Genomic DNA, 23605 nt, shown 5'->3' with positions numbered 1-23605 from the left:
AATAAGAAAACTGCCCTAAGACTGATTAATGAGCTGCTAAGATCTGAAGGATTGAACCCAGCACCGGCTCATTAACTCCGGTTCTTGGAGTTACCCCGACACACATCCATGTCTTGGGGCGTTTTCATCATGTCTCGACCCAGCGAGAGGTCGCAGAGGGTCTGTAGGCCTCAAGGTACCACCACGTCTGATTTAATTACAGGGGAATCAGCTGCCACAGCTTTGTGCCCCCCCAATTTTCACGACTTAATTGTGCTTTCCAAACAATTATTTACTCCATGGAGATTAACTTAAAAAAAAAAAATAATAAATTAGTCATAAAAGGGTAGGGGCAAAACCAGGAAGCTGTTTTTCCACGTTTACTCTGCAGTCTCATTTGTGTAGTGAAGCCCCCCCATCTCCATCAAATCCCACCTATTAAATAAGCCATCCTCACTTGTTTGCTCACTGCAGATATCCTGGCAGTCAATGTATCCTCAGGCTAAGCCAAACAAGCTGATCAGCCAGTCACCTCTGTACACACAACCCCCCACTAAGAGGCTAATGGCCGGGACTTCTAATCCTTCCCAAAACAACCACAGAGATGCTAATTGTGTCCAGCTATAAATGCGGGTCGACTTCCAGACCTCTTTCTTTATTCGTCTCCACTCTGGCATCGGCTTCTCTGGAACATTTGCCCAAATACCAGGAAAGGCCCGGTTACATAAGAGGCAGCAGGTTGATGCCGCAAGTGTCAATAAACTGGCAGTCATCTGAAAGAGAAGCGCGCGGACTTTTACGCACGGCTGGATATTCCGCTTCATGCGCTCCTGAGAGCTTTGGTGAACTCCTCCGGTGAGCAGCTGAGACTCATCCCACCAGGCGAGATGTTCCCGCTGCCGATGTTCACACCGGACCAGGTGGCTCGGGTCTGCGAGAACCTGGAGGAGACCGGGGACATCGAGCGCCTCGGCCGGTTCCTCTGGTCCCTGCCGGCCGCCGTCCCTGGCTCCGCCGGGGAGGCGCTGAACAGACACGAGTCCGTGATGCGGGCCAGAGCCCTGGTGGCTTTCCACGGCGGGAACTTCGAGGCTCTCTACCAGATCCTCCAGAGCCACCGCTTTACGCGCGAGTCTCACGCCAAACTCCAAGACCTGTGGCTGGACGCGCACTACCGGGAGGCCGAGCGGCTCCGTGGACGGCCTCTGGGCCCGGTGGAGAAGTACCGGATCCGCAAGAAGTTCCCCCTGCCCCGCACCATCTGGGACGGCGAGCAGAAGACTCACTGCTTTAAGGTAGATACCCTGAAACGGCGCACATGCTGCCTCCTGTTTGGGCCGAATCAGAACCACTTTATAACGTAAAATGACGGTTTATCGGTGGGAAGGGGGGCCTTGTTGAGATCCTTCTTTAACTCTGCTCCATCAATCCTTCTGGTCTTTGAGCTCTTAAGATGATAATGGTCAGAGCCGAGGTGATCCCTCTGCCTCCTGCTGTGTCCTGATGCCAGATCAGAGGTCTCCTTCAAGCCTGGACGCCGTTTTCTGTCCAGATTTTTGGTGCTCTGACACACCGAAACAATTCTCACTCATTTGTAATCATGCCAATCTCCTTGATTTACTTTAACATATCAGTGTGTCACTCAGCTGTTAGTTGTTTCCAGTTAAAATACAATCACTCAGATATTCAGCTGTTTGTGACATTTACTATCTGCATCTGATTTCTCCAAAGAATTTTAGTTATTCATTGTGTCCAGTTTAATCCTACAGCAGCTAAAATTCAAACTTTTCTCTCCATCGGTCCTCCAGGAGACCTGCTCACTGCTGGTTGGCCCTTACAGACTTCTCCTTTTTAACTTAAATTTTACTGCGACAAACTATTGACCTGATGTGCAGAAACGCCTTAAGCATCACCCTTTACAGTGCCAGACTGGTTGCATCCAGCTGTGCAAACTCTACGAAAGGCGAGAGAAATGAGCAACAAATCCTCCTAAAGGGTTTCATACAAGCCTGCATGCACTTTTCCTCTCAGATGTGTGATTTCCCTCTTGTGGCAGGGTGAAGTATTGTCCATAAATGCACTTAAATCCTAATTCCAAACTCCAGGAGGAGCAGGTGCTGCTTATTAAGCCCCCGAGCGTGATCCAAATTATGTGTTTCTGTAATCGGCATTATTTTTATGTTAAGCAGCCATCATATGGTGTTTCAAAGTGCACAGTCGAAACAGATCGGTCTAAATGTGTCATATTTTTATGTCTTCTTCAGGAAAGGACTCGCAGTTTGCTGAGAGAGTGGTACCTTCAGGACCCCTACCCCAACCCGTCCAGGAAACGCCATTTGGCCCAGGCCACTGGACTCACGCCCACACAGGTGGGCAACTGGTTTAAGAACCGCCGGCAAAGAGACCGAGCCGCGTCCGCAAAGAACAGGTATCTGAGAAATGACGGATTTTCACTATATTCTGTTAGTGTCTTTAAGGTGGACTGCCGTTCAAATGTTGACAGTTTCAGTCAAACCCGTTAGTATCGATGAGAACAAGAAATTTCTAGAGAGATGTTCCATCTGCCAACACGCACTCACTCGTCTTCCTCATCTGTCCTCCTACCCAGGCTGCAGCAGGATCCCTCCCTGCTGCCCTCTGAAAGCTCTCCTGATGGGTCCCTGCAGGCGCGCCACCATCACCCCCACTTGCTGCCTAACTCCCCTCGCCACCCGGGCAGCCCGGAGGCCAGCGACTGCAGCACAGAGAACGAGCGCAGAGGAACAGGAGCCTCCACCCCAGAGATCTCCGTCAGCAGCGACAGCGAGTTCGAACCTTGAGACGGCGGACTCTCCTCAGGGACAGAGATGTCGAGTGGTCAGACTCGGACATGCGTTACAGACATTTGACCCATCTGTGGCCGCTGACTCCCCGGAGCTGCTCTCAGTGGGAGGAGGTCAAGTGTCAGGAGGCCACCTGATGTGGATGATGTGAGGGAAACATATGCAACAACATTATGCACTTAAAAACAGCACCGTGGCACGTGAGCTCGACTGTTACACCGATTAGTTACTGCTGACCGTCGACATGTAAACATCCAATGAGTATTTCTACAGCGACCAGATGGTGTGAATATTAAGGCTTTAGGTTTCAGTGACTATTCCAGATAGATCCTTTTTCTAATAGATTTTACGAAATCATTTTTTTAAAACTTAACCAGACACAAACAATAAATGCCTTGAATGGGCTGCTACTGCATGCGGACATGTTTACATGCACATCATGCTTGTCTTTGGGACATTTGAAACGCAGGTCTTTCAATTTAAATACTGAATAATTTTGCTTCATGTAACAATGTCCAGTTTCCGAAAGTGTTTCCGTCTCCCACATGAAGAGCTGCTTTACTGATTTTCTAATGTGGCTGTTCAGTCATTGGCTCACGATGTGCATGTAAACAATGAATTCAACACATTTCACTGCCTTAAAGGAGAAACAAAGGGCATCACTTTTTCTTTTTTAACAATGCAATAATAAACTGTATGTAATTATCAATGCAGGTGTGCTGCTCAGCTGTGTTTTACCTGTTCTGTTTTGATTTGTGTAGTTTTCTTTAAACGCTCCTGAGCTGCTCTGATGAATTCCTGCAGCAGCTGAAACAGAAAAAGATGAAGGGAAAGTAAAGCACTAAATAGGTCTGAACTCAATGTGCCTATTACATTTGAGAACAGCAAGACCTGGTCAGGTATGATTGTGTCCGACAAACTCAAACTTACCTTTTTTTTTTTTTTTCTTACAATCATCATTTCTCATAACACTTTACTGCATTTCAACAAAACAAGAAAAACATTTTGTAAATGTTTCATGTAAATAAATGAACCTATTTTTATCCAAATGTTTTGGTGACTCAGTATCTTTGTAAGCTCAAACTATTTTACAGAGTAGCAAGCTACACAATTGGCCTCTTCTCAGCTTTGTGAGTGAGTTTAATTTGATTTCTTTGTCGTTTTTTCCCCCCAAACATGCTTCATGAAGCCACACATTTGCTTTGTTGATTGCATTTCCATCTATAGTATATATACAGTATAGTGAAAACTCCAAAAAGATTTGTTTGCAAAAATGCCACTAAATCCAAACAAGAGGACAAAGAACAATCTGTGACTGAGATTTGAATTAAATGTATAAACCAAGTTTAATTACATCTAAATCTCCAAGTTATCATTTTCAAATAAACAGCAAACGTTGCAATTTACTTTTAATGACCAAGACCAAAGCAAAGGAACGATTGCAATATACTGTAATTATGCATCCTGTTTCCACACAAAGAATTTAATTGTAGTTTTAAGAATTTCCCAGCTTGCGATTGTTGGAAAATGTATCTAAAACAAGGATGACATGGTGGCTTGGAGATGAATCACAGAGTAAAACAACTGCAACAGAGCTGATAAAATCAGTGAATTAAGATAAACACGGGCTGTGTGGTCGAGCTTGCAGCATCAAGAAAACGCCACGTTGCCTGTTGTGAACTTTAAAGCCGTTTGCTCATTAATAAGCTTCGGAGACTTTGCAAGACAAGTAACAACATGAGCACGAGCACAGCTGCGCCTGTGGAAAAATATCTGTTCTGCTGTTGTTTCACTGGCTGGTGATGTGCTAAACAACCTGAATTGCACAATCACCCCAAATTTACGAACACAGACAACACTAGAAGCAAGAAAATCAGCATTACCTGGCAGACCCGGCTTTGGAGGGAACAATCTGGCAAAAGCCGAGCAACAACCAAAGCAGGGCTGATAACCTGATGGAGCTCAGGTGTGTTGGCTCCTGAGGAGGGCGGAGCCAGGGAGGCAGGTATTCTGACCAGTTGTGCTTTTTGTGGTCAAAGGTCATTGTGAGCGAACAGAGTTTTGACTCTAACTTACAAATTCACGACAGTATAATGCATGCAAATACACAAAAGTCACATTTAGATCATAATTTCCAAAAGGTTTTGAGCAAACATCCCTAATCGGTGACATTTTGAGGAATAAATGGACCAAATGTCAACTTAATTGGTGACTGTCTCCCTCTCTGTGGTGTCCCTCCTCCACAGAGACAACACATAATGGCTGATCCCGCCCACAGCTGAAGGACTCACTCCGCTGTCAGTTGTTGTCGCTGAACTTCATGTGGTGAGATCGTGAATTTGCTGCTTGTTGGTTGGACCCCTGTCCTGACAGGAGGGAGAACTCTTCAGCCGTTTACAGATCTGTGTGACGATGGACAGCCAGGGCAGGAAAGTGGTGGTCTGTGACAATGGGACAGGGGTGAGTCTAACCGGCCTGTTACAACATTACCAGCATCATCGCATCAAGTTGTTGAATTCTATTTCTGTCTGTTTAAACCACAGTTGCAACTAAAACAAGTGCGTCGCCTTTCAGCGTTTTATTTGAAAAGGATTGTTTTGAGAGTCTAGAGGCAAACATCAGGGTGTGAATCTCCGCCACATCTGTCTGGACTTGCTATCCTACCTCTGATGTGCGCACAGCCATAAATGGTTGCAACACAATGAACTGATCCACAGCTGGACGAAAAAGCAGGAAGAGAGAGCTAAAACACAAACTGTGGCTTTTTAATGCCGTACCGCAGCATTTAAAGGCTGATTTCTGAGACGACTGTGAGGTTTCCTGCGCTCAGGAGCTGAGCTGCAGCCTGTTTTTCTGCCTCTGTTAGGAATGTATTTCACCCCCTTCAGGCTAAGGAATGTGTTCACTGTCCCAAGGACAAGTTGGGACAGTGCGGTCTTAGGTGTAGTCATGACAGAGAGAAACAGTCTGCAGTAAGCTGCATGTCACTAAAAGGCCAGTTAAGTATCTGAGAGAATGAGCGTACATGCGCTGAAAGATGTGAAGAGAATTATCTGATAGGAGACAATCCAGTAAGAGTGTTATTATAATACCTTCAAGCCCGTTTTCCAAACTTTTAAAATATTCAATGCGCGTCAATCTCGTGTGCCTCCTCAGTTTGTCAAGTGTGGCTTTGCTGGGTCCAACTTCCCCGACCACATCTTCCCCGCCATGGTGGGCCGGCCAATCATACGATCGAGCACCAAAGTGGGCAACATCGAGATAAAGGTGAGGCTGACAGGAAGAGACTGAGGGCCGATCTGAAGAGAAACTTTCATAACATCTGTACCTACACGTAGCTGGCGTATTATTTTCCCAGTGTTCTGTCTTGTACTGAGACATTCATGCTGGTTATATATTATGAACTCACTGTCGACCTCAACAGTGTCTGAACTCCTCTGGGTCTTTTTCATCAGGACCTGATGGTGGGGGACGAGGCCAGTGAGTGTCGGTCCATGTTGGAGGTGTCCTACCCGATGGAGAACGGCATGGTGCGCTGTTGGGACGACATGCTCCACCTGTGGGACCACACCTTCGGTCCTGACCGCCTGAACATCGACCCAAAGGAGTGCAAGGTACAGAAGATTTTTTGAAATGTGGATGAAATCAAATGGTTGAAGGGCGTTTCGATGCTGCTGCAGTGGTTTGACCTTTCAATGCTGAAACCGACTTCATTGTAATTGTTGGTGCATTTTCTCCTCCACATTCACGCCGCACGTCGTCATCTGCAAACGCTTGACTTTCCCAAGATCCTGCTGACTGAGCCGCCCATGAACCCGACGAAGAACCGGGAGAAGATTACAGAGGTCATGTTTGAGAAGTATCAGTTCCACGGCATTTATGTGGCAATTCAGGCAGTGCTCACGCTGTATGCTCAGGGTAAGGCCTTTCAGAGATTAAAAAAAAAAAAAACACCTTTAGCAATCAAACTTTTACCTTCTGTTGTCTGTTCTAGTCTCTTGGTGCGGCCTACTTCCTGTTGAAGGACTGAGGATGGAAACGTGTTCTTTGTCTCCACAGGTTTGCTCACTGGCGTGGTTGTTGACTCGGGGGACGGCGTCACCCACATCTGTCCAGTGTACGAGGGCTTTTCCTTACCTCACCTCACACGCAGGCTGGACATCGCAGGACGGGACATCACACGCTACCTCATCAAGGTGAGCCCGCAGACTTAATGTCGCACGTGAAAAGTCGGTGGACAAACACCAAAAAAAAACCCCTCATCTTTGTCTTCCTACCATCAGCTGCTGCTGCTCCGCGGTTACGCCTTCAACCACACAGCTGACTTTGAGACTGTGCGGATGTTGAAGGAGAAGCTCTGCTACGTGGGCTACAACATCGAACAAGAGCAGCGCCTGGCCTTAGAGACCACGTACCTGGTGGAGTCGTTCACAGTACGAGAGAACTGCATCCTAGAAAACCAATTGATTTTGGAGAGTTTAGCATCAGGCAAAACTTTGTCCTGCCTCTTATTTGTCTAATATAAATATAAAAAGTAAATAAACAGATGAACACCTGATGGCAGTAGTAACTGTTAGCAGCTTTTGTCCATTGATAAAAACGTGTGATTTAACGTGGTCAGTTTTTGATAAGCTCAGGGGCTGTATCACGAAACATGAACTATAAATTATATTTTATAAAATATTTATGCCCCCCCCCCCAAAAAAAAGGCCTACACTTTTAAAATCAGCCCTCACCAGTTCGCCTGATTAGATCTGTTTGGGATCCAAATGATGACGGTCTTGTCTCTGGTGCAGCTTCCTGACGGCCGACAGGTGAACGTAGGGGGAGAAAGGTTCGGGGCCCCCGAGGCCCTCTTCCAGCCTCACCTCATCAACGTGGAGGGAGCGGGAGTGGCCGAGCTCCTGTTCAACACCATCCAGGCCGCGGACATTGACCTCAGGTCTGCGTCTCACAGCTGTTTGTTTGTGACGACTTGACACTTTTTATCTCCGAGAAGACAGAAGGACAAAGCACGCCGTTTTCCCATCAGACATCTGGTTTTTTTCTTTGCAGGGCAGACTTCTATAAGCACATCGTTCTGTCAGGAGGGACCACCATGTATCCCGGTCTTCCATCCAGACTGGAAAGAGAGATCAAGCAGCTCTACCTGGAGAGAGTGCTGGATGGAGACGCCCAGAAACTCTCAGTAAGAACGTGGATCCAAATGTTGTGCAACTGTTGATACTCTGCGAGACCTTTGCATAAATTTAATAAACCATTAATGTACCAACGTAATCATAAGCATAAACTGTGATTTAACATAATAGATTTTCCACTGAGTTGCTAAATTTAACATGTCACTAATATTATAGCTTTTATTAAATACATTTGTGTTAAAACTCCTTAAAGCAATCAAGATTCTCCTTCAGCAGAAAGTTTTCTTTGTGCAAATGAAAATGTTACAACACTAAAGATCTCTGGAATTAAAACTTGACCTTGTTCCACAAACACTAAAGTGGAACAAGATGTGCACCAAAAGCCAGAAAAAGCTTATAATAAAACATGGAAAATACGTCTACAAACTGTGATCATTGGGGACCAATTTGTCGATATGTTTGTACAGTTTGTGCTGTTGGTTTTAAAGCTGTCTCCTCTTTTTTTTTTTTTTTTTTTCCACCTGTGCAGAAGTTTAAGATTCGTATCGAGGACCCCCCCAGACGTAAACACATGGTGTTCCTGGGGGGCGCTGTGTTGGCCAACATCATGAGGGACAAGGACTCCTTCTGGCTGAGCAGAGCGGAGTATGAAGAGAAAGGCCTGGGGGTGCTGCAAAAACTGGGAGGTGGAGTCAGATGAAAAACAAGAGAGTCTAACTGGAATCGAAAATCTGCTGGAATTACTGGCTCGTTATTCACATGTTGACAAATATTTTTGTTTTTTGTTTTTGTTTTTTTTATGCATTTTCCTTTTATGGACCCAAAAAAAAAAAAAAAAAAAAAAAAAAAGAGAGAGACCCAATTAATTCCATTTTTGGACAAATAAACTATTATTTAAAATGTCTGTAACCATAAATTTGGGTCAAGAAACAATTTTATCAGGCGCCAACCATGTGAAAATATCCCGTAGAAGTTTTATCACTCAGATATAACCAAGGCCGCTGATATCAGATTATGCTCTGCATCGGCAGTTTGAGGCTTTTTTGAGGTGGAATTAATGAGTTGCAACCAATGACACATGACTTTAGGTGGGAAAGTAACTCCACCTCACTTTAGTTTCCTTCGGACAAATGAGGGGAATAATCTGAGCATGGGTTAAAAAATAAATAAATAAAAATTGGTAAAAGACCACTGGCCTGCCAAAGAGGACTTTCTGATATTTCAAAAATTTTCTTTCTAGATAAGTTTTCAATAATTTCAATAATTAGTAAAAAAAAAAAAAACTACCGTACAAACCATCTCTCTCTGACTTTTAAATTGATTATATCACACATGGTAATTAAACCAAATGTGAAAAAAAAAAAAGAAAAGAAAATCTGTCTATCTTCACATAATAAAAACAGAACGGTGATTTGCTTCCCTCTGCTGGTGGAGTTTGTTGCAGACAGCAAACACTTGATCTAACAACAAATATAGCTTTTTTTTTTTTTTATTGCGATACTAAATTACCTGACAAATTACAGTAATGTGTTTTTACACTGAAAAGAAATAGTGAGCTCTCACAGTGAACACATGCTTCACGCACACATACACCACATTCGCAGAACCTTCACGGCAAATGAAAAAAGCATGCACTAATGCTGAAATACACGTCATAGTTCTCAAAACGAACCTCCTCAGCGGATTAGGAACTGTTGAAAATCCATACTTAGCTTCGATATCTACCCAACAAATTGTACAATTAAAAGTTAGGTTTAAATACACAATATGATAATTGATAATGACACTGAGTGGAACAGTCAGTTGATAGTGATGACTTGCAGCAGGAGCCACCATGAGGCTGGTGACCTGTACATTTACATTCAACCAGTCACCAAGAGGTCCTGGTTTGTTTGTCGGACAGGCCTCTGAGTCCGGGTTCTAACGCAGTGCTATCTAATAGTGCGGCCAACAGGAGAACTCAAAAAGCGGTGATTGGAAACATGAAGTGAATGCTTTAAGAAGGATTAAACTAAGATTTGAATACATTCGCGAGTCATTCGGTAAATCTGTTGCAGGTTGTTTCGGTGTATGTTCGTTAATTTCATTTTTTTTTTCTCCCTCAGATGGTTTAAAAACAGGGAGCTGATGCTGTTCTATCACTTCCCTCCTACTCGCCTATTACTCCACCTGCCAAAAACACTTAATAGAATATGCGAGTGACGAGGAGAGTCTGCGTTTCTTCTCAAAAAAGTAAAAATACAATTGTCTCTGTGGGGGATTCTAAAAATAAATGGCTGACTTAAAGCTTCCTCGGAGGACGTAAACCTGATTTCTTTTAGTAAACACCTGTTACATCACAAAAGGGCCTCTCTTTTTCCTCTTTTTGTCACTTTGGTATTGAGGTTTGGTCTTGGCAGGAAACATCTCACCAGGCTTCAGACAAAGTTTGGATCCTCCAACCCTTTAACAACATGGTTCCATCCAAAGATCTGCAGACTTTTACACAGAAAAGTGAAGTAATAAAACATCCAAGCGTCTTTTAGAGTTTGCCCAGACCTATACCGGGAAAGGGTTACATCACCACGTTGGACAATTTTCCTTCTTGTGTGCGAACAGGAAGTGATTTTGTTTCCAGGCAACAGCAGCCTCATACAATTCGTCTTTGGATTGAGCCTCCTCACGTTTTATTGAATGATGTAATCCCTTCAAAGTATATACTCTGGGTTCATGTTTCACATAACAACCAAATCCATTTATTAAACATTTGTTCCATGTCACAAATAGTACACTCCTTTACACTAGCAGCCACACTGAGTGGTACATAGTACAACTTTTGGCAACAGTCCCAATGTTGGTCCTGCTCTGCTCTGCATGTTGGTCCATTTAAGGAAGAGTTTACCGTTCAAGGTCTGCTCCTGGTCTGGAGATGGGCTGTAGTTTTTCACGAGTCCTGACCCACGACGAGACACAACACATCGCCGGAGAGAAAGAGACAGAACGAGAGAGAGAGAGAGAGAGAGAGAGAGAGAGAGAGAGAAAGCGAGAGCGAGCAACCATCTCCTCCTCCTCCTCCTCCTCCTCCTCCTCCTCCATCCCTCCCACTCACTCCTCACACACCGACTCGCTCAGGTCCACGGCGCCACCTCTGGTGAGCCGCCGCATCTTGCTGAAGTCGTGGTCGGTCCTCAGGTAGGAGAGCGAGGGCCCCCCCTCGCTGTGGCTGGCCAGGTCCTGGGGCTGAGCCTGCGGCGGCAGGGCCCTCATCTCGCCGCCGCTGCGCCAGTACAGGGTGTATTGCTGTGGGTCGGACACTCCGAAGGTGGTGGCACACAGCTGTGCCAGGGCATGGCTGCTCTCCCCGGCTCTCCACTGCAACGTCCGCACGGCGCTCCGCTCCCCGTCCTGGAACAGTATCCGAACGCACCTCTGGAGGGCGGGAGAGATGGAAGGGAGGGAGGGTGGGTGAGAAAAAAATAACAACGACAGAGGTCAAGAGGCTTATGGAGTGAGGGCAAAAGAGGGGGAGGAGAGAGCTGTGCACACAGGCTGATAATCCACCACAATAAATGAGTCAAAATGATGTTCGTCAAAGAAATTCTCTCTAAAACAAAAGCTTCTGCTTCCCACACACACAAGCAGCAGATCCAAGAGCTTAACATGAAAAATCATCCCCATGAAACTTCAGCTTCATTGACAAACTCCCCAGACTGAATCCATCAGAGCTCGTCCACGTCCAAACTCCTAAAAATAAAATCCATCAAGATCTACCTCGGTGTGGTGGTGAAGTTTTTCCTCCGCACTTTAATCCAAACTGAAACTTTCTGACCAGAAAAAAAAAAAAAGTGCTCGAACACACAACTCACAAGTGCCACGCTTAAAACACTTACCAGCAATTGTGATGTACCTAAGCTCTTACATAATGAAAGATACAACCACCTACAGACGCCCTCACAACTCTCTTTAAAAACACACACACACACACACAATGAAAACATACTGAACATAATCCTTTTAGCAAACATCCGATCTAGAGAAACCAGTGAGAATCCCCTTCTCTGCCACACAAACACACACACACACACACAAACAAACACACCATCCCACTCGACCTGCACACACAACTCTCACACAGATGCACAAGTGGCCAAACATACTCTGTGAAAAAAGAAAACACATCGGTATTAACAATCAACAGGTCTTCCAGCATCAAAACTTACAGAGTCACTGAGCTCCTCGCTGTCCGTGTGCATATTGTGTTTGCCTGCTTCGATGGGTAGATGCGGCTCAATAAATTTCATGTTATCTGACCGCCCACTTCTTCATAGCACTTGGCTCACTGATCCCCGCCTGTGTCAGTGGAAAATCTGGCTGCCGGGTGAGTTAGATCGGCTATTTGAAGCCAGGAGAGGCACCACGTGACGAGACAGAAACGTCGTGGATGACAATGCCGTTCTTCCATGGCATCTGGTGGACTGTTATACCAATCTGAGGCTGGGAGAGTGATAACAGGAGTGTGTGTGTGCATGCATCAGTGGATGCCCTGTCGTAAGCTGGTGGCCCCAGATCAGCGGATTACCTCTAAAAATGTCAAAAAAAATAATCCCCTCAAATGAATTTTAAATGTGCTTGCACGCAAAGCAGGGAAACCCAGGTGTGTCGTCTGACTCGTGATTGGCGGCCCGATGTTTGACTGGAAATATTCACCGTTTGCTTAAACTCCAGAAAATTAAAAGTTCTGTCTTCTGCCTCACACAGCAACACAAACAAAAGCACCAGACGTGCAACAATCGCTGTGCGTTGCCAGCAGTGTAATTAATATCCCACCTCCTTGGATGGAGTATCGGCTTGTTTTTGTTGCCACACGCGTCTTCTTGGCCATTTGAAAGACATGAACTAGTTAACTAATGATACTTTGTGTCTTTTTGGAAATAGATAAAGTGAAGTTCAGTTTTAATTAAAGAGCGGCATGAACACTCATCAATTGTAAAGAATGAAGTCCAAATTTGTGACTGACTGAAAATAGAGCTTCAGATCTGATTTGTCCTTCAGCATCACAAAAAAAAAGCCCCAAAACAAAACAAAAAACTGCCAGGTCATGGCCGGATCACAGATTGTGCAGCGTCCATTTAGCTTAAATTGCTCTAAGGTGGTCCCATTCATTGGGGATGTGGAGTTGTTGCCAAGGTAACCACTAATGGGGACCGAAATAAACAATAACAAAAAAGAAAGTCCCATTTCATTACCGGCTGTTGCATTTTACGGCCTTTCATTCACTCACATTGAGCCAGAATCAGCCATCTGATGATCTGAGCATTGTGTGACCAAAAAAAACACACATCACTTGACAAAAAGCAAGAGTTCCTGCCGTTCTACACAACACAGGGCTTCTCTGCGTGCAACACAAACCCACACATGATGCTTCCAGTCTTTCTGTGGTGCGCCGGAGTGTTTTGGTACCGACCTGGTTCTGCTGGCTCTCCTTCTGTCTCTGGGCCTCGCGGCTCCGTCTGCAGCTCCACTCCTTCAGGGCCTCCTGGGCCTCCGCGGTCAGGCAGCCCGAGAACGGCTGGTCCCGGTCCAGGCTCTGGATCAGACACAGGCTGGCGTACACGCTGGTCAGGTAGTATCCACCTGAAGGCAAAACAAACCCCGACTTTAATTCTGAACTAATTATGAAGCATTTATTCTTTCATTTAATACCAGTTCACAATGTAAATGCAGTTGGTTTGTTCCTGAGTCCGAATGTAACGTGACCCTGAATAGAAGGTTCAAATTATACAGCTCAAATCTGTATTTTTCATTCTTTCTCTGCTGACCTGGCAACCTCACAACCTGAAATGAGCAGCTGCTGTATAAATAAGTTAGGAGAGAAGTTAGAGATGGTACCCTCTCCTCCGAGCCAGGAGGTCTCCAGCAGCTCCATCATGTACTCCACCTCGATCAGGACGTGAGGCCTGTTACACTCCACAATCACATAAGACAACGACGGCAGGAAGTCATCCCAGCTCACTTCCTGTCCTGCAGACAAAGTAGAAATATGAGAGTAGAGATGGATGGCTTTATGGGGAAGTGAGCGTTGTTCTCAGATTATTTACTTTACTCTTCTCACCGTGTAAGCAGCCCATGGCCTTATGGACGCACTTGCACACTTGCAGCAGCAGCAGAACTTTGTCGATGGGCGAGTGTGTCCTCTGCATCAGGACCAGCTTCTTCCTCACCCGCTCCACCTCGCGGCAGTCCGGGACGCCGGTCTGCACGCCGAGTCTCTCCATGGAGGCGTCTCCTTTCAGGTGGAGCAGGTTCTGGGTGAGTCGCTGGCTGGAGCCGTCGTGATTGTGCAACGCCACCAGGGCCTTTTCAAGCTGGGACTTCAGAGGCCTGAGCACGCAGGAGAACATGGCTCGCTCCAGGGCCAGATCTGAGGACAGAGGAGGGCAGCAGGCCCAGACAGGGGAGATGAGCCTCGTTTTGGAATCATTAGAGCAAACAAAATGTCAAATAAATATCTAACATGACGGTTTATCTTGGTGAACAGGTGAGGAAAGACATTATTATGAAATTAGCTCTAAATGCTTGACTAAGAAGGAAGCGATTTAGAAATCACATGCACAGAAAATGTTTCATTCACACAGGAAGACCTTTTTTACTGTTATTTCACAGTACAGGGAATGACACACACACACACACACACACACACACACACAGGATGTACTGGATTGCATCAGATTGTGTAGCGGGATGGAGGTTGTCAGTTGAAGGTTGCATTGTTTTTGTTTTTTTTTCCCCTCCACCTTGTATAAAATCAACTAGGAGTGCTTTTAAATCTGGGATTATCACAGAGCATATTCTGTAATAATCCAAATGATCTTCCTCTCCAGTCCAACCCATAGGAACAGTCACACACTCACCTACATGCATTTCCTGCCATGAAGTTCAAACGGTGCTATTCGTCTTTGCTCCTGAAAACACCGTTGCTTTTTTATGCTCGTGTCTCGTGTACATGTACAGTGCACATGCCTGCATGCTCTCACACGTGGAAACGCACATGCACAAACACACACACACACACACTCTCCTGCAGCCAGTGGGCAGTCCTGACTGTGTGTGTAACAGTTCTCCAGTGCACGCTGTTTTCCACTCATCATCAATATCCTCCTCTCCTCTCTATGTAATCCCTGACCACCCCCCCTTCCTCCCCCCTTCATCTACCTTACTATATCATTCCCCCTTGTGATTAATCATCCACGCCCTCCATCTCCCTCTCTGCTCAATCCCAGCATCCCTCTCTCTTTTACAGCTTTGGAGAGGAACATATTACCTGTAACGCTGGCTAGTCCTAAAAAAAAAAAAAAATAAAAGACTTGTTTTTGCTGCTATTACTCACAGATCTGTAACTGATTACATTTTCAAAGTAACCTGCCTATTTCTATCCCTCCCTCCCACCCTCCCCTGAATCGTGCTGCTCCTCAAGTGAGCGTGGGACTGTGATATCTTTTTATGATAAACGAGGGGGAGAAAAAAAAAATGCAAATGCCTCCCGCCGACGCAATGCGAGATAAATCAGAATCGGAGTGCAGGAAGGAAGGAAGGGAGGAAGGAAGGCAGCGTCCAACCACTCTCCCCTGAAGCCTCAGCTATCTATCACCGCACACACAAAAAGTACGCACGGGGCAGTGTCAACAAGATTTAACCACAATCACTCCAAAGCAACACCCCGCCATGCCTTTACAATAATGGGAAGAATCACATGATGAGTTTGATGGATGAGTGCAGTTGCTGTTTTCTAAATTCCAGAGACAATAGGAGCTCCAATGAATGAGGCACGCACACACAAACACACAAACTACTTTGTGTTGACAGTGCCTTTCACTGGAGCCTGGAGTCCGAGCAGCCCACCATTTAACAGAAAAGTCTGTCTGTTTCCACACACCCGTGTCCTCTGGCACTCTGTCTATTGAATCAGTGTGTTGTAATAGTACTGCGTCTTTTCTTTCTCTCCTCCGGTCCCCTGCTGCTCTCACCGTCTTCATCTTTTGATGTGATGAACTGATCCTACACGCATATGAGAAATTCCCCGGGATGACGACACTGAGCTCAGGATGTCATCAGATAAAATCCAATTATCGCTCAGTGAGACTCAGTGCCGATAAAATCTCTTTAGTTTAAATGGAAAACTTCTGAACAAAGCAGACTTTATAAAACATTCATTTCAACTGCAACTAATGGCTGTAATAATGCCAGAGTGGTGATTCTCTGCCTGCTCATGAGCAGAAGGGCAGGTGGTGTTGTTGGTCTTCAGAGATGTTATATGTGTTTTTGTTAAACACTATTACTTAGCAATAATTGAAAAGGAGCACTTATGACTATAAAACCCATTTGGCTGCCTCCATTGTAACTTTTTTTTTTAATCTGCAGTTGGTTTGCAGTCAAAGTGAATGACTTTCAGTCTGTAAGACGTCAAACTGTCTACTGTGATTGATTACAGCTCGAAAAAGACAAGAAAGTAAAGCAGGAGACGACTGAATAGTTCAACCTCAGTGATTTTAAATCTAGGACTAAGACCAAATGAAAATCTGAAAAGACTCCAGATGTACTCTTCTGCTTTTTCTGTAAAATGGAAAAAAAATAAAATCCTGATCCGAGTTACTTTCTGTTGGAGGCGCTCCGCGGCGAGCAGCCAAAGATCGGAAAAAAGAGGACGTCTCCAAATTCTTGAACAAATCAAGGTGCGTATCTAAACTCTAAACTGAACTCACATTTAGTAAAAATAAGAAATGATCTCAGGCATAAACTGCTTATAAATTGCTGCTCAATTAATGTTAATAAATCATTAATACTTTATAGATCCGTGATTAGACAGAAACTGCTGCATTTGTCTTTTATCTAAATCATAAATTATCCAGGCTGATTCATTTGCTGGATAATTTCAGCCCGACTGAAAAGACAAATTAAGTGTAGTACCTTAATAAATACTACACTAACACAGCTGAAGCAAATGTTTAACTTGTGTTCATTTTGATCGTGCTTCTGTTTGTTTACCTTTCTCATTTTCTGGCACAAGGGTTTCAATGGGAGGCTCCAGCTCTCCGCTGTCCAGCAGGCAGCACTTCGCCTGGGACAGAAAGAGCCGAAGGCCCTGCAGGAGCTGCACCGAGGTCACCCGGGGTGAGGACGAAGCCAGGGATTTGAGCACCTCTCTCTGCTCCAGCAGGAAGTCCTGAACCATGCCCCCGAAGATGGAGCGCCTGTCCCTGGACAGCTCCTCCACCAGCCGCGTCAGCCGCTTGTCCGGGGCGAAGAAACAGACGAAGGCCTCGCTCATGCGGTGCAGCCCGCCACGGCCTCGGGAGCGCACGAGTGGCGGGCGCTGGTAGATGCGTCTTTGGGTTAGGACCATGCTCTCCGGATCTGAATCTGAGTCACTGTCCTCGTCCATACTGCTGAAGGAGCTGCTGCTGTCCAGCTCAGCCAGGGAAGGAGCCGGGCGCCTCTCCAGGGCCGCCACCTCGATGCCTGACTCCTCTGGACGGGCTGCTGGCTCGGCCAATGAAGACTCTTCCACCTTGGCAGATGTCTTGAGCAGGAAAACAAATGATAAACTTGTTAATATTTATTATAATTTATTGATTTTGTCCTTTTGTGGTGTGTGCACAAACATCATCAGCAGGCGAATCACAGAAAGACGAAGGGCTTAGCAATAATCTTTCCCCAGCATCTGCATGACTCACCTGAACTACTGGATGAGTTAAGGAAGGAAAAAAAATCTTTGTTTGTGAAGGTGAAATTAAAAACAACAATCCCCCACAGAAAACTACAAATGACCAAACATAACTTGGCCCGAGGCAGTTAGACCACTGACAGCATACATTTTTCTGTACCGCCCTGCGTGAGCGTGTTGTCCACACTGAGGCGAGCTCTTTGGAGCTGTAATGTTTATTACCAAGCAAAAACATGTTTTAGTTTTATTTTATTGGGCAATTTTTTGGCTCCGTTTGGACAACATTTGGGAGAGGGAGACTGGAAAGTCAGGGAGGGAGAGCAAATTATCCATGAATGTGGAAAAAGACAAACACGTATATTATGTTATTGTCTGAGTAAGATCACACTCCCCGTCGTTTTGTGATCTGGATTTACTTTGCGAGCCCTTGAGTTGATTTTCCAACACATAAACTTATTACATCAGGCACATAGACAGACATCAGGTCCTCTTCTTCTGCAGAGCCTGGTGATACAGCTGGGGTTCTCCTCAGGACCCCTGCCCCGGCATGAACTCTCCTCTGTGGGTTAGTGCCGTCCTTCTGCAGCCTCTCCGACCCAACGGGCTGCTCCACCGACGGGGGCGGCGAGTAGGAGCCGACCCCTTCCAGGGACAGATTCATTGAGGACTCGGAGAGCCGGAGCCGCATGCTGCGCTTGAAGCGGTGCCGTTTGTTGGAGGCACTGTGGTTTGTGAGTTGTAGCTGCTGAGGAAGAGAGAGCGGATGCATGTTGTTTTCAAAGGGAATTAAAACAAAGTGCAAAGTGAACAACAGTTCTGGGTTTTAGTTTGAAGAAAACCTAGAAGCTGAGAATGAAGGGAAAAATGCTAAGACAACCGCAAAGCCTTCAGTACTAACCTTGCTAACCTCTAGCTGCAGGAAGAGAGGGTTGATAAAACAGAGTTTGCCCTGTCTGCCCCGGGTCAGCGGCGTGTATCGGTCCTGGGCCTGACTGCTGCTGGTTGATGCAAACAGGTCTAACGGTCCGTTTTGGATGTCTGAGGCACTCGGCGGGCTCCAGAAGTCTAAGTGCAAAAGACAATTCAGGCTGAGAGGAGACACGAGTGCTAAAATTCAACCTGACTTATGGTCGGCTGCCTGATTGACATTTTCAGAAGAGATCTGGGAAAACTATCTGGAACTATTCGGGGCAGCGGTGCAGCCAAGCATCTCTAAGTTCAGTCTGAAAAGCACGAGGTGTTTATACCTTGTCCCATGTGTGAAATGGCCTCCAGCTGCCTGTGAGTCGTGGCTTTGGCGATGGCCTCTGGCAGCTCCAACGGGAAAGGCAACACATCCCTGCAGGCAAGAAAACAGTCAAGACAGACGGCATAGACAAAAGTATACGGACACCATGAGGTACAAAATGTCGCTGATGGCCACTGGCTGAAATTTCTGCAGGAGTTGACTCTCCAATCTGCCACAAGAGCAACAATATGGTGTGTAATATCTGCAGCAGTGTATCAGTTTATATCATACATCACCTGCTGATACAGTAGAAGGCCACCAGGCGACACAGGTCAGGGAAGCTGAGTGCTGAGCTCTCCAAGGCAAATGCTGGTTACAGAACAGACAGAGTTTGATTGACGGCTCTAATTCAACAGGAAACGTGGGAGCTGCAAATCATTTGGAGAGCCCATCCTCTGCGACCGACATCATTTTGACCACAAGTGTGTGTGAAACGCTCTACAATCTGTAAGCTGAGCAGCAGACCGGGGTATTTGTTGCATTTCCGTGGCTAACATGCTAATCCAGCCGGCTTTATACTCACTGGAGTCCTCCTCACAGATGAAGCACTCCTTCACAGAGGAGGCACTTGTGTCGGCTGCCACTCTCAAACACAGCACCTTTCTCTGGCTCGCGCCGCATTTACGTACCAAAAAGGTCTGAAAGCAGCAGAGGTATAGACAGACATTGGCTTTTTTTTTTTTTTTTTTTTTTCCAGGCTGCAACAACTGTTTATGTTCAGGTAATTGCCTCTTAGCTTCAATTCTGACACATTAACAGGAACAGAATCTCCTTTTCTGCCAATAGAAGATAAACTATGACAATATTTTTGCTTGGATAAAAAAAATGAAATGATGAACAATTTATATTTTAGCTCTGGTCAAAATGATAAATGCTCTTGCACTTTAAAGTTGCATTAATCTTACGATGCTAAATAATAAGTCAGCCCAGTTTTACTCAGAAAATTGGTAAAGTGGTCCTGAAAACTTATTTTTGCAAAAACCATATTGAGATCATTTTTTCCTTAATGAAACAGGCCCAACCCGTATTTATACTGAAAACAACTGATTGATTGTTTCTCACCCCAACAGGCTCTCTGAGCAGGATGTAGAGGGCGGAGTCTTGGTTGAGTGACAGCTGCAGCCACACAGGATGTGTGAGCAGCAGACGATCCAGGACGCTGAAAGTTCGTGGAGATCCTCGCTGGGTGCTGCCCGCCTCCTGCATCTGAAACAGGAGTTTATTCCATTATGTCATAATTAATTTAAAATGCTCCGCTTTGTACAAAGAACGGTCCTATATAAGCTGGAACTAGTAATAATAGTAATAATATAAATATATATATAGAGTTTGATTCAAAGTGTGCCCCCTGAAGTTTAGGCGCTTCACCCATCAAGTGCAGTAAAGATGAACAAACATGAAACATCTTCCATTCACACTGTCAATAGTGACTTTCATGTAAATATCTCATCTTTAGTTTTTAATTTGCTCTCCAAAGAGCCATTTCGTAGGGATGAAGGAAGTTATCGCAAATTAGACTTGTGCGATTATTTTTTCTGAATTTTTATGGCCAGGTAGAAAGAGTTTTAAATGAAAACAGATTTAATGTCATTTTATTTTAATCCCCCCCCCCCCAAAAAAAAAGTAGGTGATTATCTATCCCAGATACTTCGGGCCCTTTTTCGACAGCTCTGGTTGAGACGTGAGAGGAACTCTGGGAGAAAAGATGCTTCCTGACAGTTTTGGACCTGAGCGGCCGTTATTTTAGCACCTGAAAGTGCTTTTAGCTGAAGCATCCTTCACCAAACGTTGCCGAGAGCTCCTCTAAACACGACACACCTTTCCTGCTTCCATCTTCACAGCAGAACAGAAAACTACAGCCATGTTTCACTTGAGGTTGGACTTCAAGACAAACTCAAAACAGCATCGTTCAGTTTCCTTATTTTTGGCTCTCTAATGTTATCGTTCAGTCACAGATTTACTTTCTCTCTCTCTCTCTCTCTCTCTCTCTCTCTCTCTCTCAGATCGGCTTTCTGCTGGATGTCACACTGTGTGGGCTGCCGGCGAATGCTTGCGAGCGTAGCAGCAGATGGTTGCTATGGCAACGCCGGGCCTATCGTCCCCACATCCTACCAGGCATTCCCACTCAGTGAAACACCCTCTCTCTCTCTCTCTCTCTCTCTCTGATAAGCCGGAGTTGTGCGTGTGCACAAACACAACAGTACACACACACACATTTAGAGACACATCCATAGAGTACATCAATATTAACACAAACTAGGCGCACGCATTACGTTAAAGAGATGAAGGGCTTTCTGGGATGTGCATTAACAATCTGTATTATTATTAATTTGATTTTATTTTTTTTTTATTCTTGTTGCTTCCTGCCTCACATCGGAGCTCTAAAGTTCACCTCTGAGCAACATGTTCCAGATGTAAAAGAGGAAGCATTGTGAATGTTTTTTTCATTCAGCCACACATTTGAATTTTTCTCATTTCTCATCACCTTTCACGTAAGCCTCTCCTGCTCGGAGGGTAAAGCAGGTATCCATGTGCCAATCTGTGCGCTTCAGGAACATTAACAGCAGATCGTAAACAGCATTAGGGGGGTTTAGGAGTCAATCAAAGGAAGGGTCGTGTTATGTAAGCTCAGATTTGTTCTGACATCTACATGACTTCAGCAAACAACTATGTGTTCGAAACTGAGAAGAATCATGAGTTGGACAAACTATCTCCCCAAATGTCACATCAGCTTTTCAGCTCCAGTTTCCCTGGAAGCCATTCTCTAACGATTCTGTTTGTTTGCTTCACTAAAAGATGGAAATATTGACTGCCTTGCTTGATAGTTTTCAGGGATGTTCAATATCAGATGGGAGTAGCCGACAGTTTGTCTGGCTGTTGTTTTTCAGGCCTGTTAGTTGGTATTTAAAATGCACATGGTGGCTAATGCAAGCTTTGCGATGGTGGCGTGTCACTTTAGTGCAAAAAAACATGACTCAGTTTCTCTCTCACATTTGAGCCTGTGTGGGAAACCTAAAACTAACGGACAGCTGCTTCTTGTGTGTACAATGAAGTGAAATATAAAGACGATGTGTTAAATTACGAATTCACAGAATGAAGAAAGCTAAGTCATAGTTTGTAAATCAGAGTTTAAACATTCATGGCTCTCTGTTTATGAACTGAAGGTAATACTCAGAGTTACATAATGTTTGTGTCATATAAGAATGAAAATGGAACAGCAACTAAGAGAGGTGGAGCTTATCTTTGTAGTCAATCACAAATAATAAAGTAAACAAGCATCATCATCATCAGAAGAGCCGCCAAATACTTCTGATTTCAAGGTGCATTTATGGAAAATAAAATAAAAATTGTGTTTATGAGTGTGTGTGACACTGAGTGGGCCTGCAGATTCACCCCATAGTATATCTGGAGCTGGCCACCACGCAGATAAACAACCTGAAGACCCAACGCACAACCACACAAGGTTGCAAGACAGGCAGGGAAAGAGAGCGAAAGACAAAAAAATAAGAGCAAGACCCAAGTGTTTCGCTAGCCATTTCCAGGTCCGCCTTACATAAAACGCAACGCTGCCCACACACACACACACACACAGACACGCGCACACACACAGACTTATGTAATTCCCTCAGAGAAAGAGAGAGAAACAGTGAGGGAGAAACAGAGGAGATGAGATAAAAGATAAAATGATGAAAAGAGAGGAGAAGAGCCGGCACTGAAAATTAAAGCTGGGTAAGGAAATCACAGCGTCAGTGGGCCTGCAGCTGTTCGGCAGCTCAGCCTGCAAATGTAATAAGCAGGAGACGCTCACTGTATATCTAACAAGGTGTTTCTGCACCTGCAGGCAGCAGCAGGCAGAGCTCTGAGGGGTGGTGGTGGGGGGGGGGGACCGGAGAGCTGGATGCTGCCAAACGCACCGAGGCCTTGAGAAGAAGTAGATGAAGATGACAGTTTGGCCAAGACTTGTCAGAAGTGGGGGTGGAGACAAGAGGCTGGGACAAAGGAGTGCTGAGTCCGGCAGTAGGAATATCTGTGGGGACTGTCAGAGAGGAGTAGACTTTCTGAAAACCCCTAAATAGCAACCCCAACTTTTCTGAGAGCAGCAGAGGGCGAGTAGACCCGTATGTTCAAAGGTGGAGTTGGATTTTCATTTTGCAAATATGGCCCGACAGCAAGGAGTGACACAGCCACTCAAACAAATAAAGTCTACCTTTACATTCTATTCACGGCTCATTTTGTACATCACCACCGCGTCATGCATCTGCCTTGGAAATATGTGCGTAATTCGATTAGATAAGACCCGACAGCTCTCGAGGCTGGAGATGAGGGAGAAGTTACTTCCGTCAAGCTGCGGAGTGAATCAAAAAGGACGAAAGAGATGATGAGCAGCGCAGGGACAGAGACATCAGTTGCTCGAGGAGAAGCTCAGCTTGACACAGATGGACAACGTCACAGTGTCCAGATTTGCAGAATTTCAGCTCGTCCGCCTCCAGACCAGCGGCCTGACAGGCTGCGGAGAGAGCAGGACGCTTTGTCAGCGGCTGCAAACTACCTGCAGTTCAGTGCTGACTGCCAGAAAGGTAGGAAACTGTCAGGAATTAAACTATTCAAATACACAAATATGGAAATAGGTCTGCCAAGGAAGAATTCACCCTGAGATCAACTGGTGTGCAAAGTTCAA

The 23605-nt window shown here is 45.3% G+C and overlaps 3 protein-coding genes across 3 annotated transcripts; 2 read left to right on the top strand and 1 right to left on the bottom strand.

The window, feature by feature from the left end:
* The first annotated feature begins 866 nt into the window (after positions 1-866).
* six7 (SIX homeobox 7) lies at positions 867-2937 on the top strand. Its single transcript, XM_029526175.1, has 3 exons — positions 867-1274; positions 2244-2407; positions 2588-2937. The coding sequence occupies exons 1-3, from the start codon at positions 867-869 to the stop codon at positions 2796-2798; spliced, it is 783 nt and encodes a 260-aa protein (XP_029382035.1). The 3' UTR covers positions 2799-2937.
* A 2131-nt stretch (positions 2938-5068) lies between these two features.
* Positions 5069-9256, top strand: LOC115058708 (actin-related protein 2). The gene is made up of 9 exons (XM_029526174.1): positions 5069-5261; positions 5958-6068; positions 6257-6415; positions 6590-6719; positions 6861-6997; positions 7085-7234; positions 7598-7743; positions 7857-7989; positions 8469-9256. Exons 1-9 carry the CDS (start codon positions 5214-5216, stop codon positions 8637-8639), a joined length of 1185 nt encoding a protein of 394 aa, XP_029382034.1. The 5' UTR covers positions 5069-5213; the 3' UTR covers positions 8640-9256.
* A 1767-nt stretch (positions 9257-11023) lies between these two features.
* Positions 11024-20760, bottom strand: rin1b (Ras and Rab interactor 1b). Its single transcript, XM_029526928.1, has 12 exons — positions 20746-20760; positions 19990-20133; positions 19451-19565; positions 19164-19236; positions 18887-18978; positions 18538-18704; positions 18100-18384; positions 16961-17495; positions 14031-14339; positions 13808-13939; positions 13383-13552; positions 11024-11347 (listed from the first exon to the last, which is right to left on the bottom strand). The coding sequence occupies exons 1-12, from the start codon at positions 20758-20760 to the stop codon at positions 11024-11026; spliced, it is 2361 nt and encodes a 786-aa protein (XP_029382788.1).
* Between the last annotated feature and the right edge of the window lie 2845 nt (positions 20761-23605).

This window comes from Echeneis naucrates, chromosome 18 (genome assembly GCF_900963305.1).
Source record: "Echeneis naucrates chromosome 18, fEcheNa1.1, whole genome shotgun sequence".
NCBI classification, from domain to species: Eukaryota; Metazoa; Chordata; class Actinopteri; order Carangiformes; family Echeneidae; genus Echeneis; species Echeneis naucrates.
This window is presented reverse-complemented; position numbering and strand designations above follow the sequence as displayed.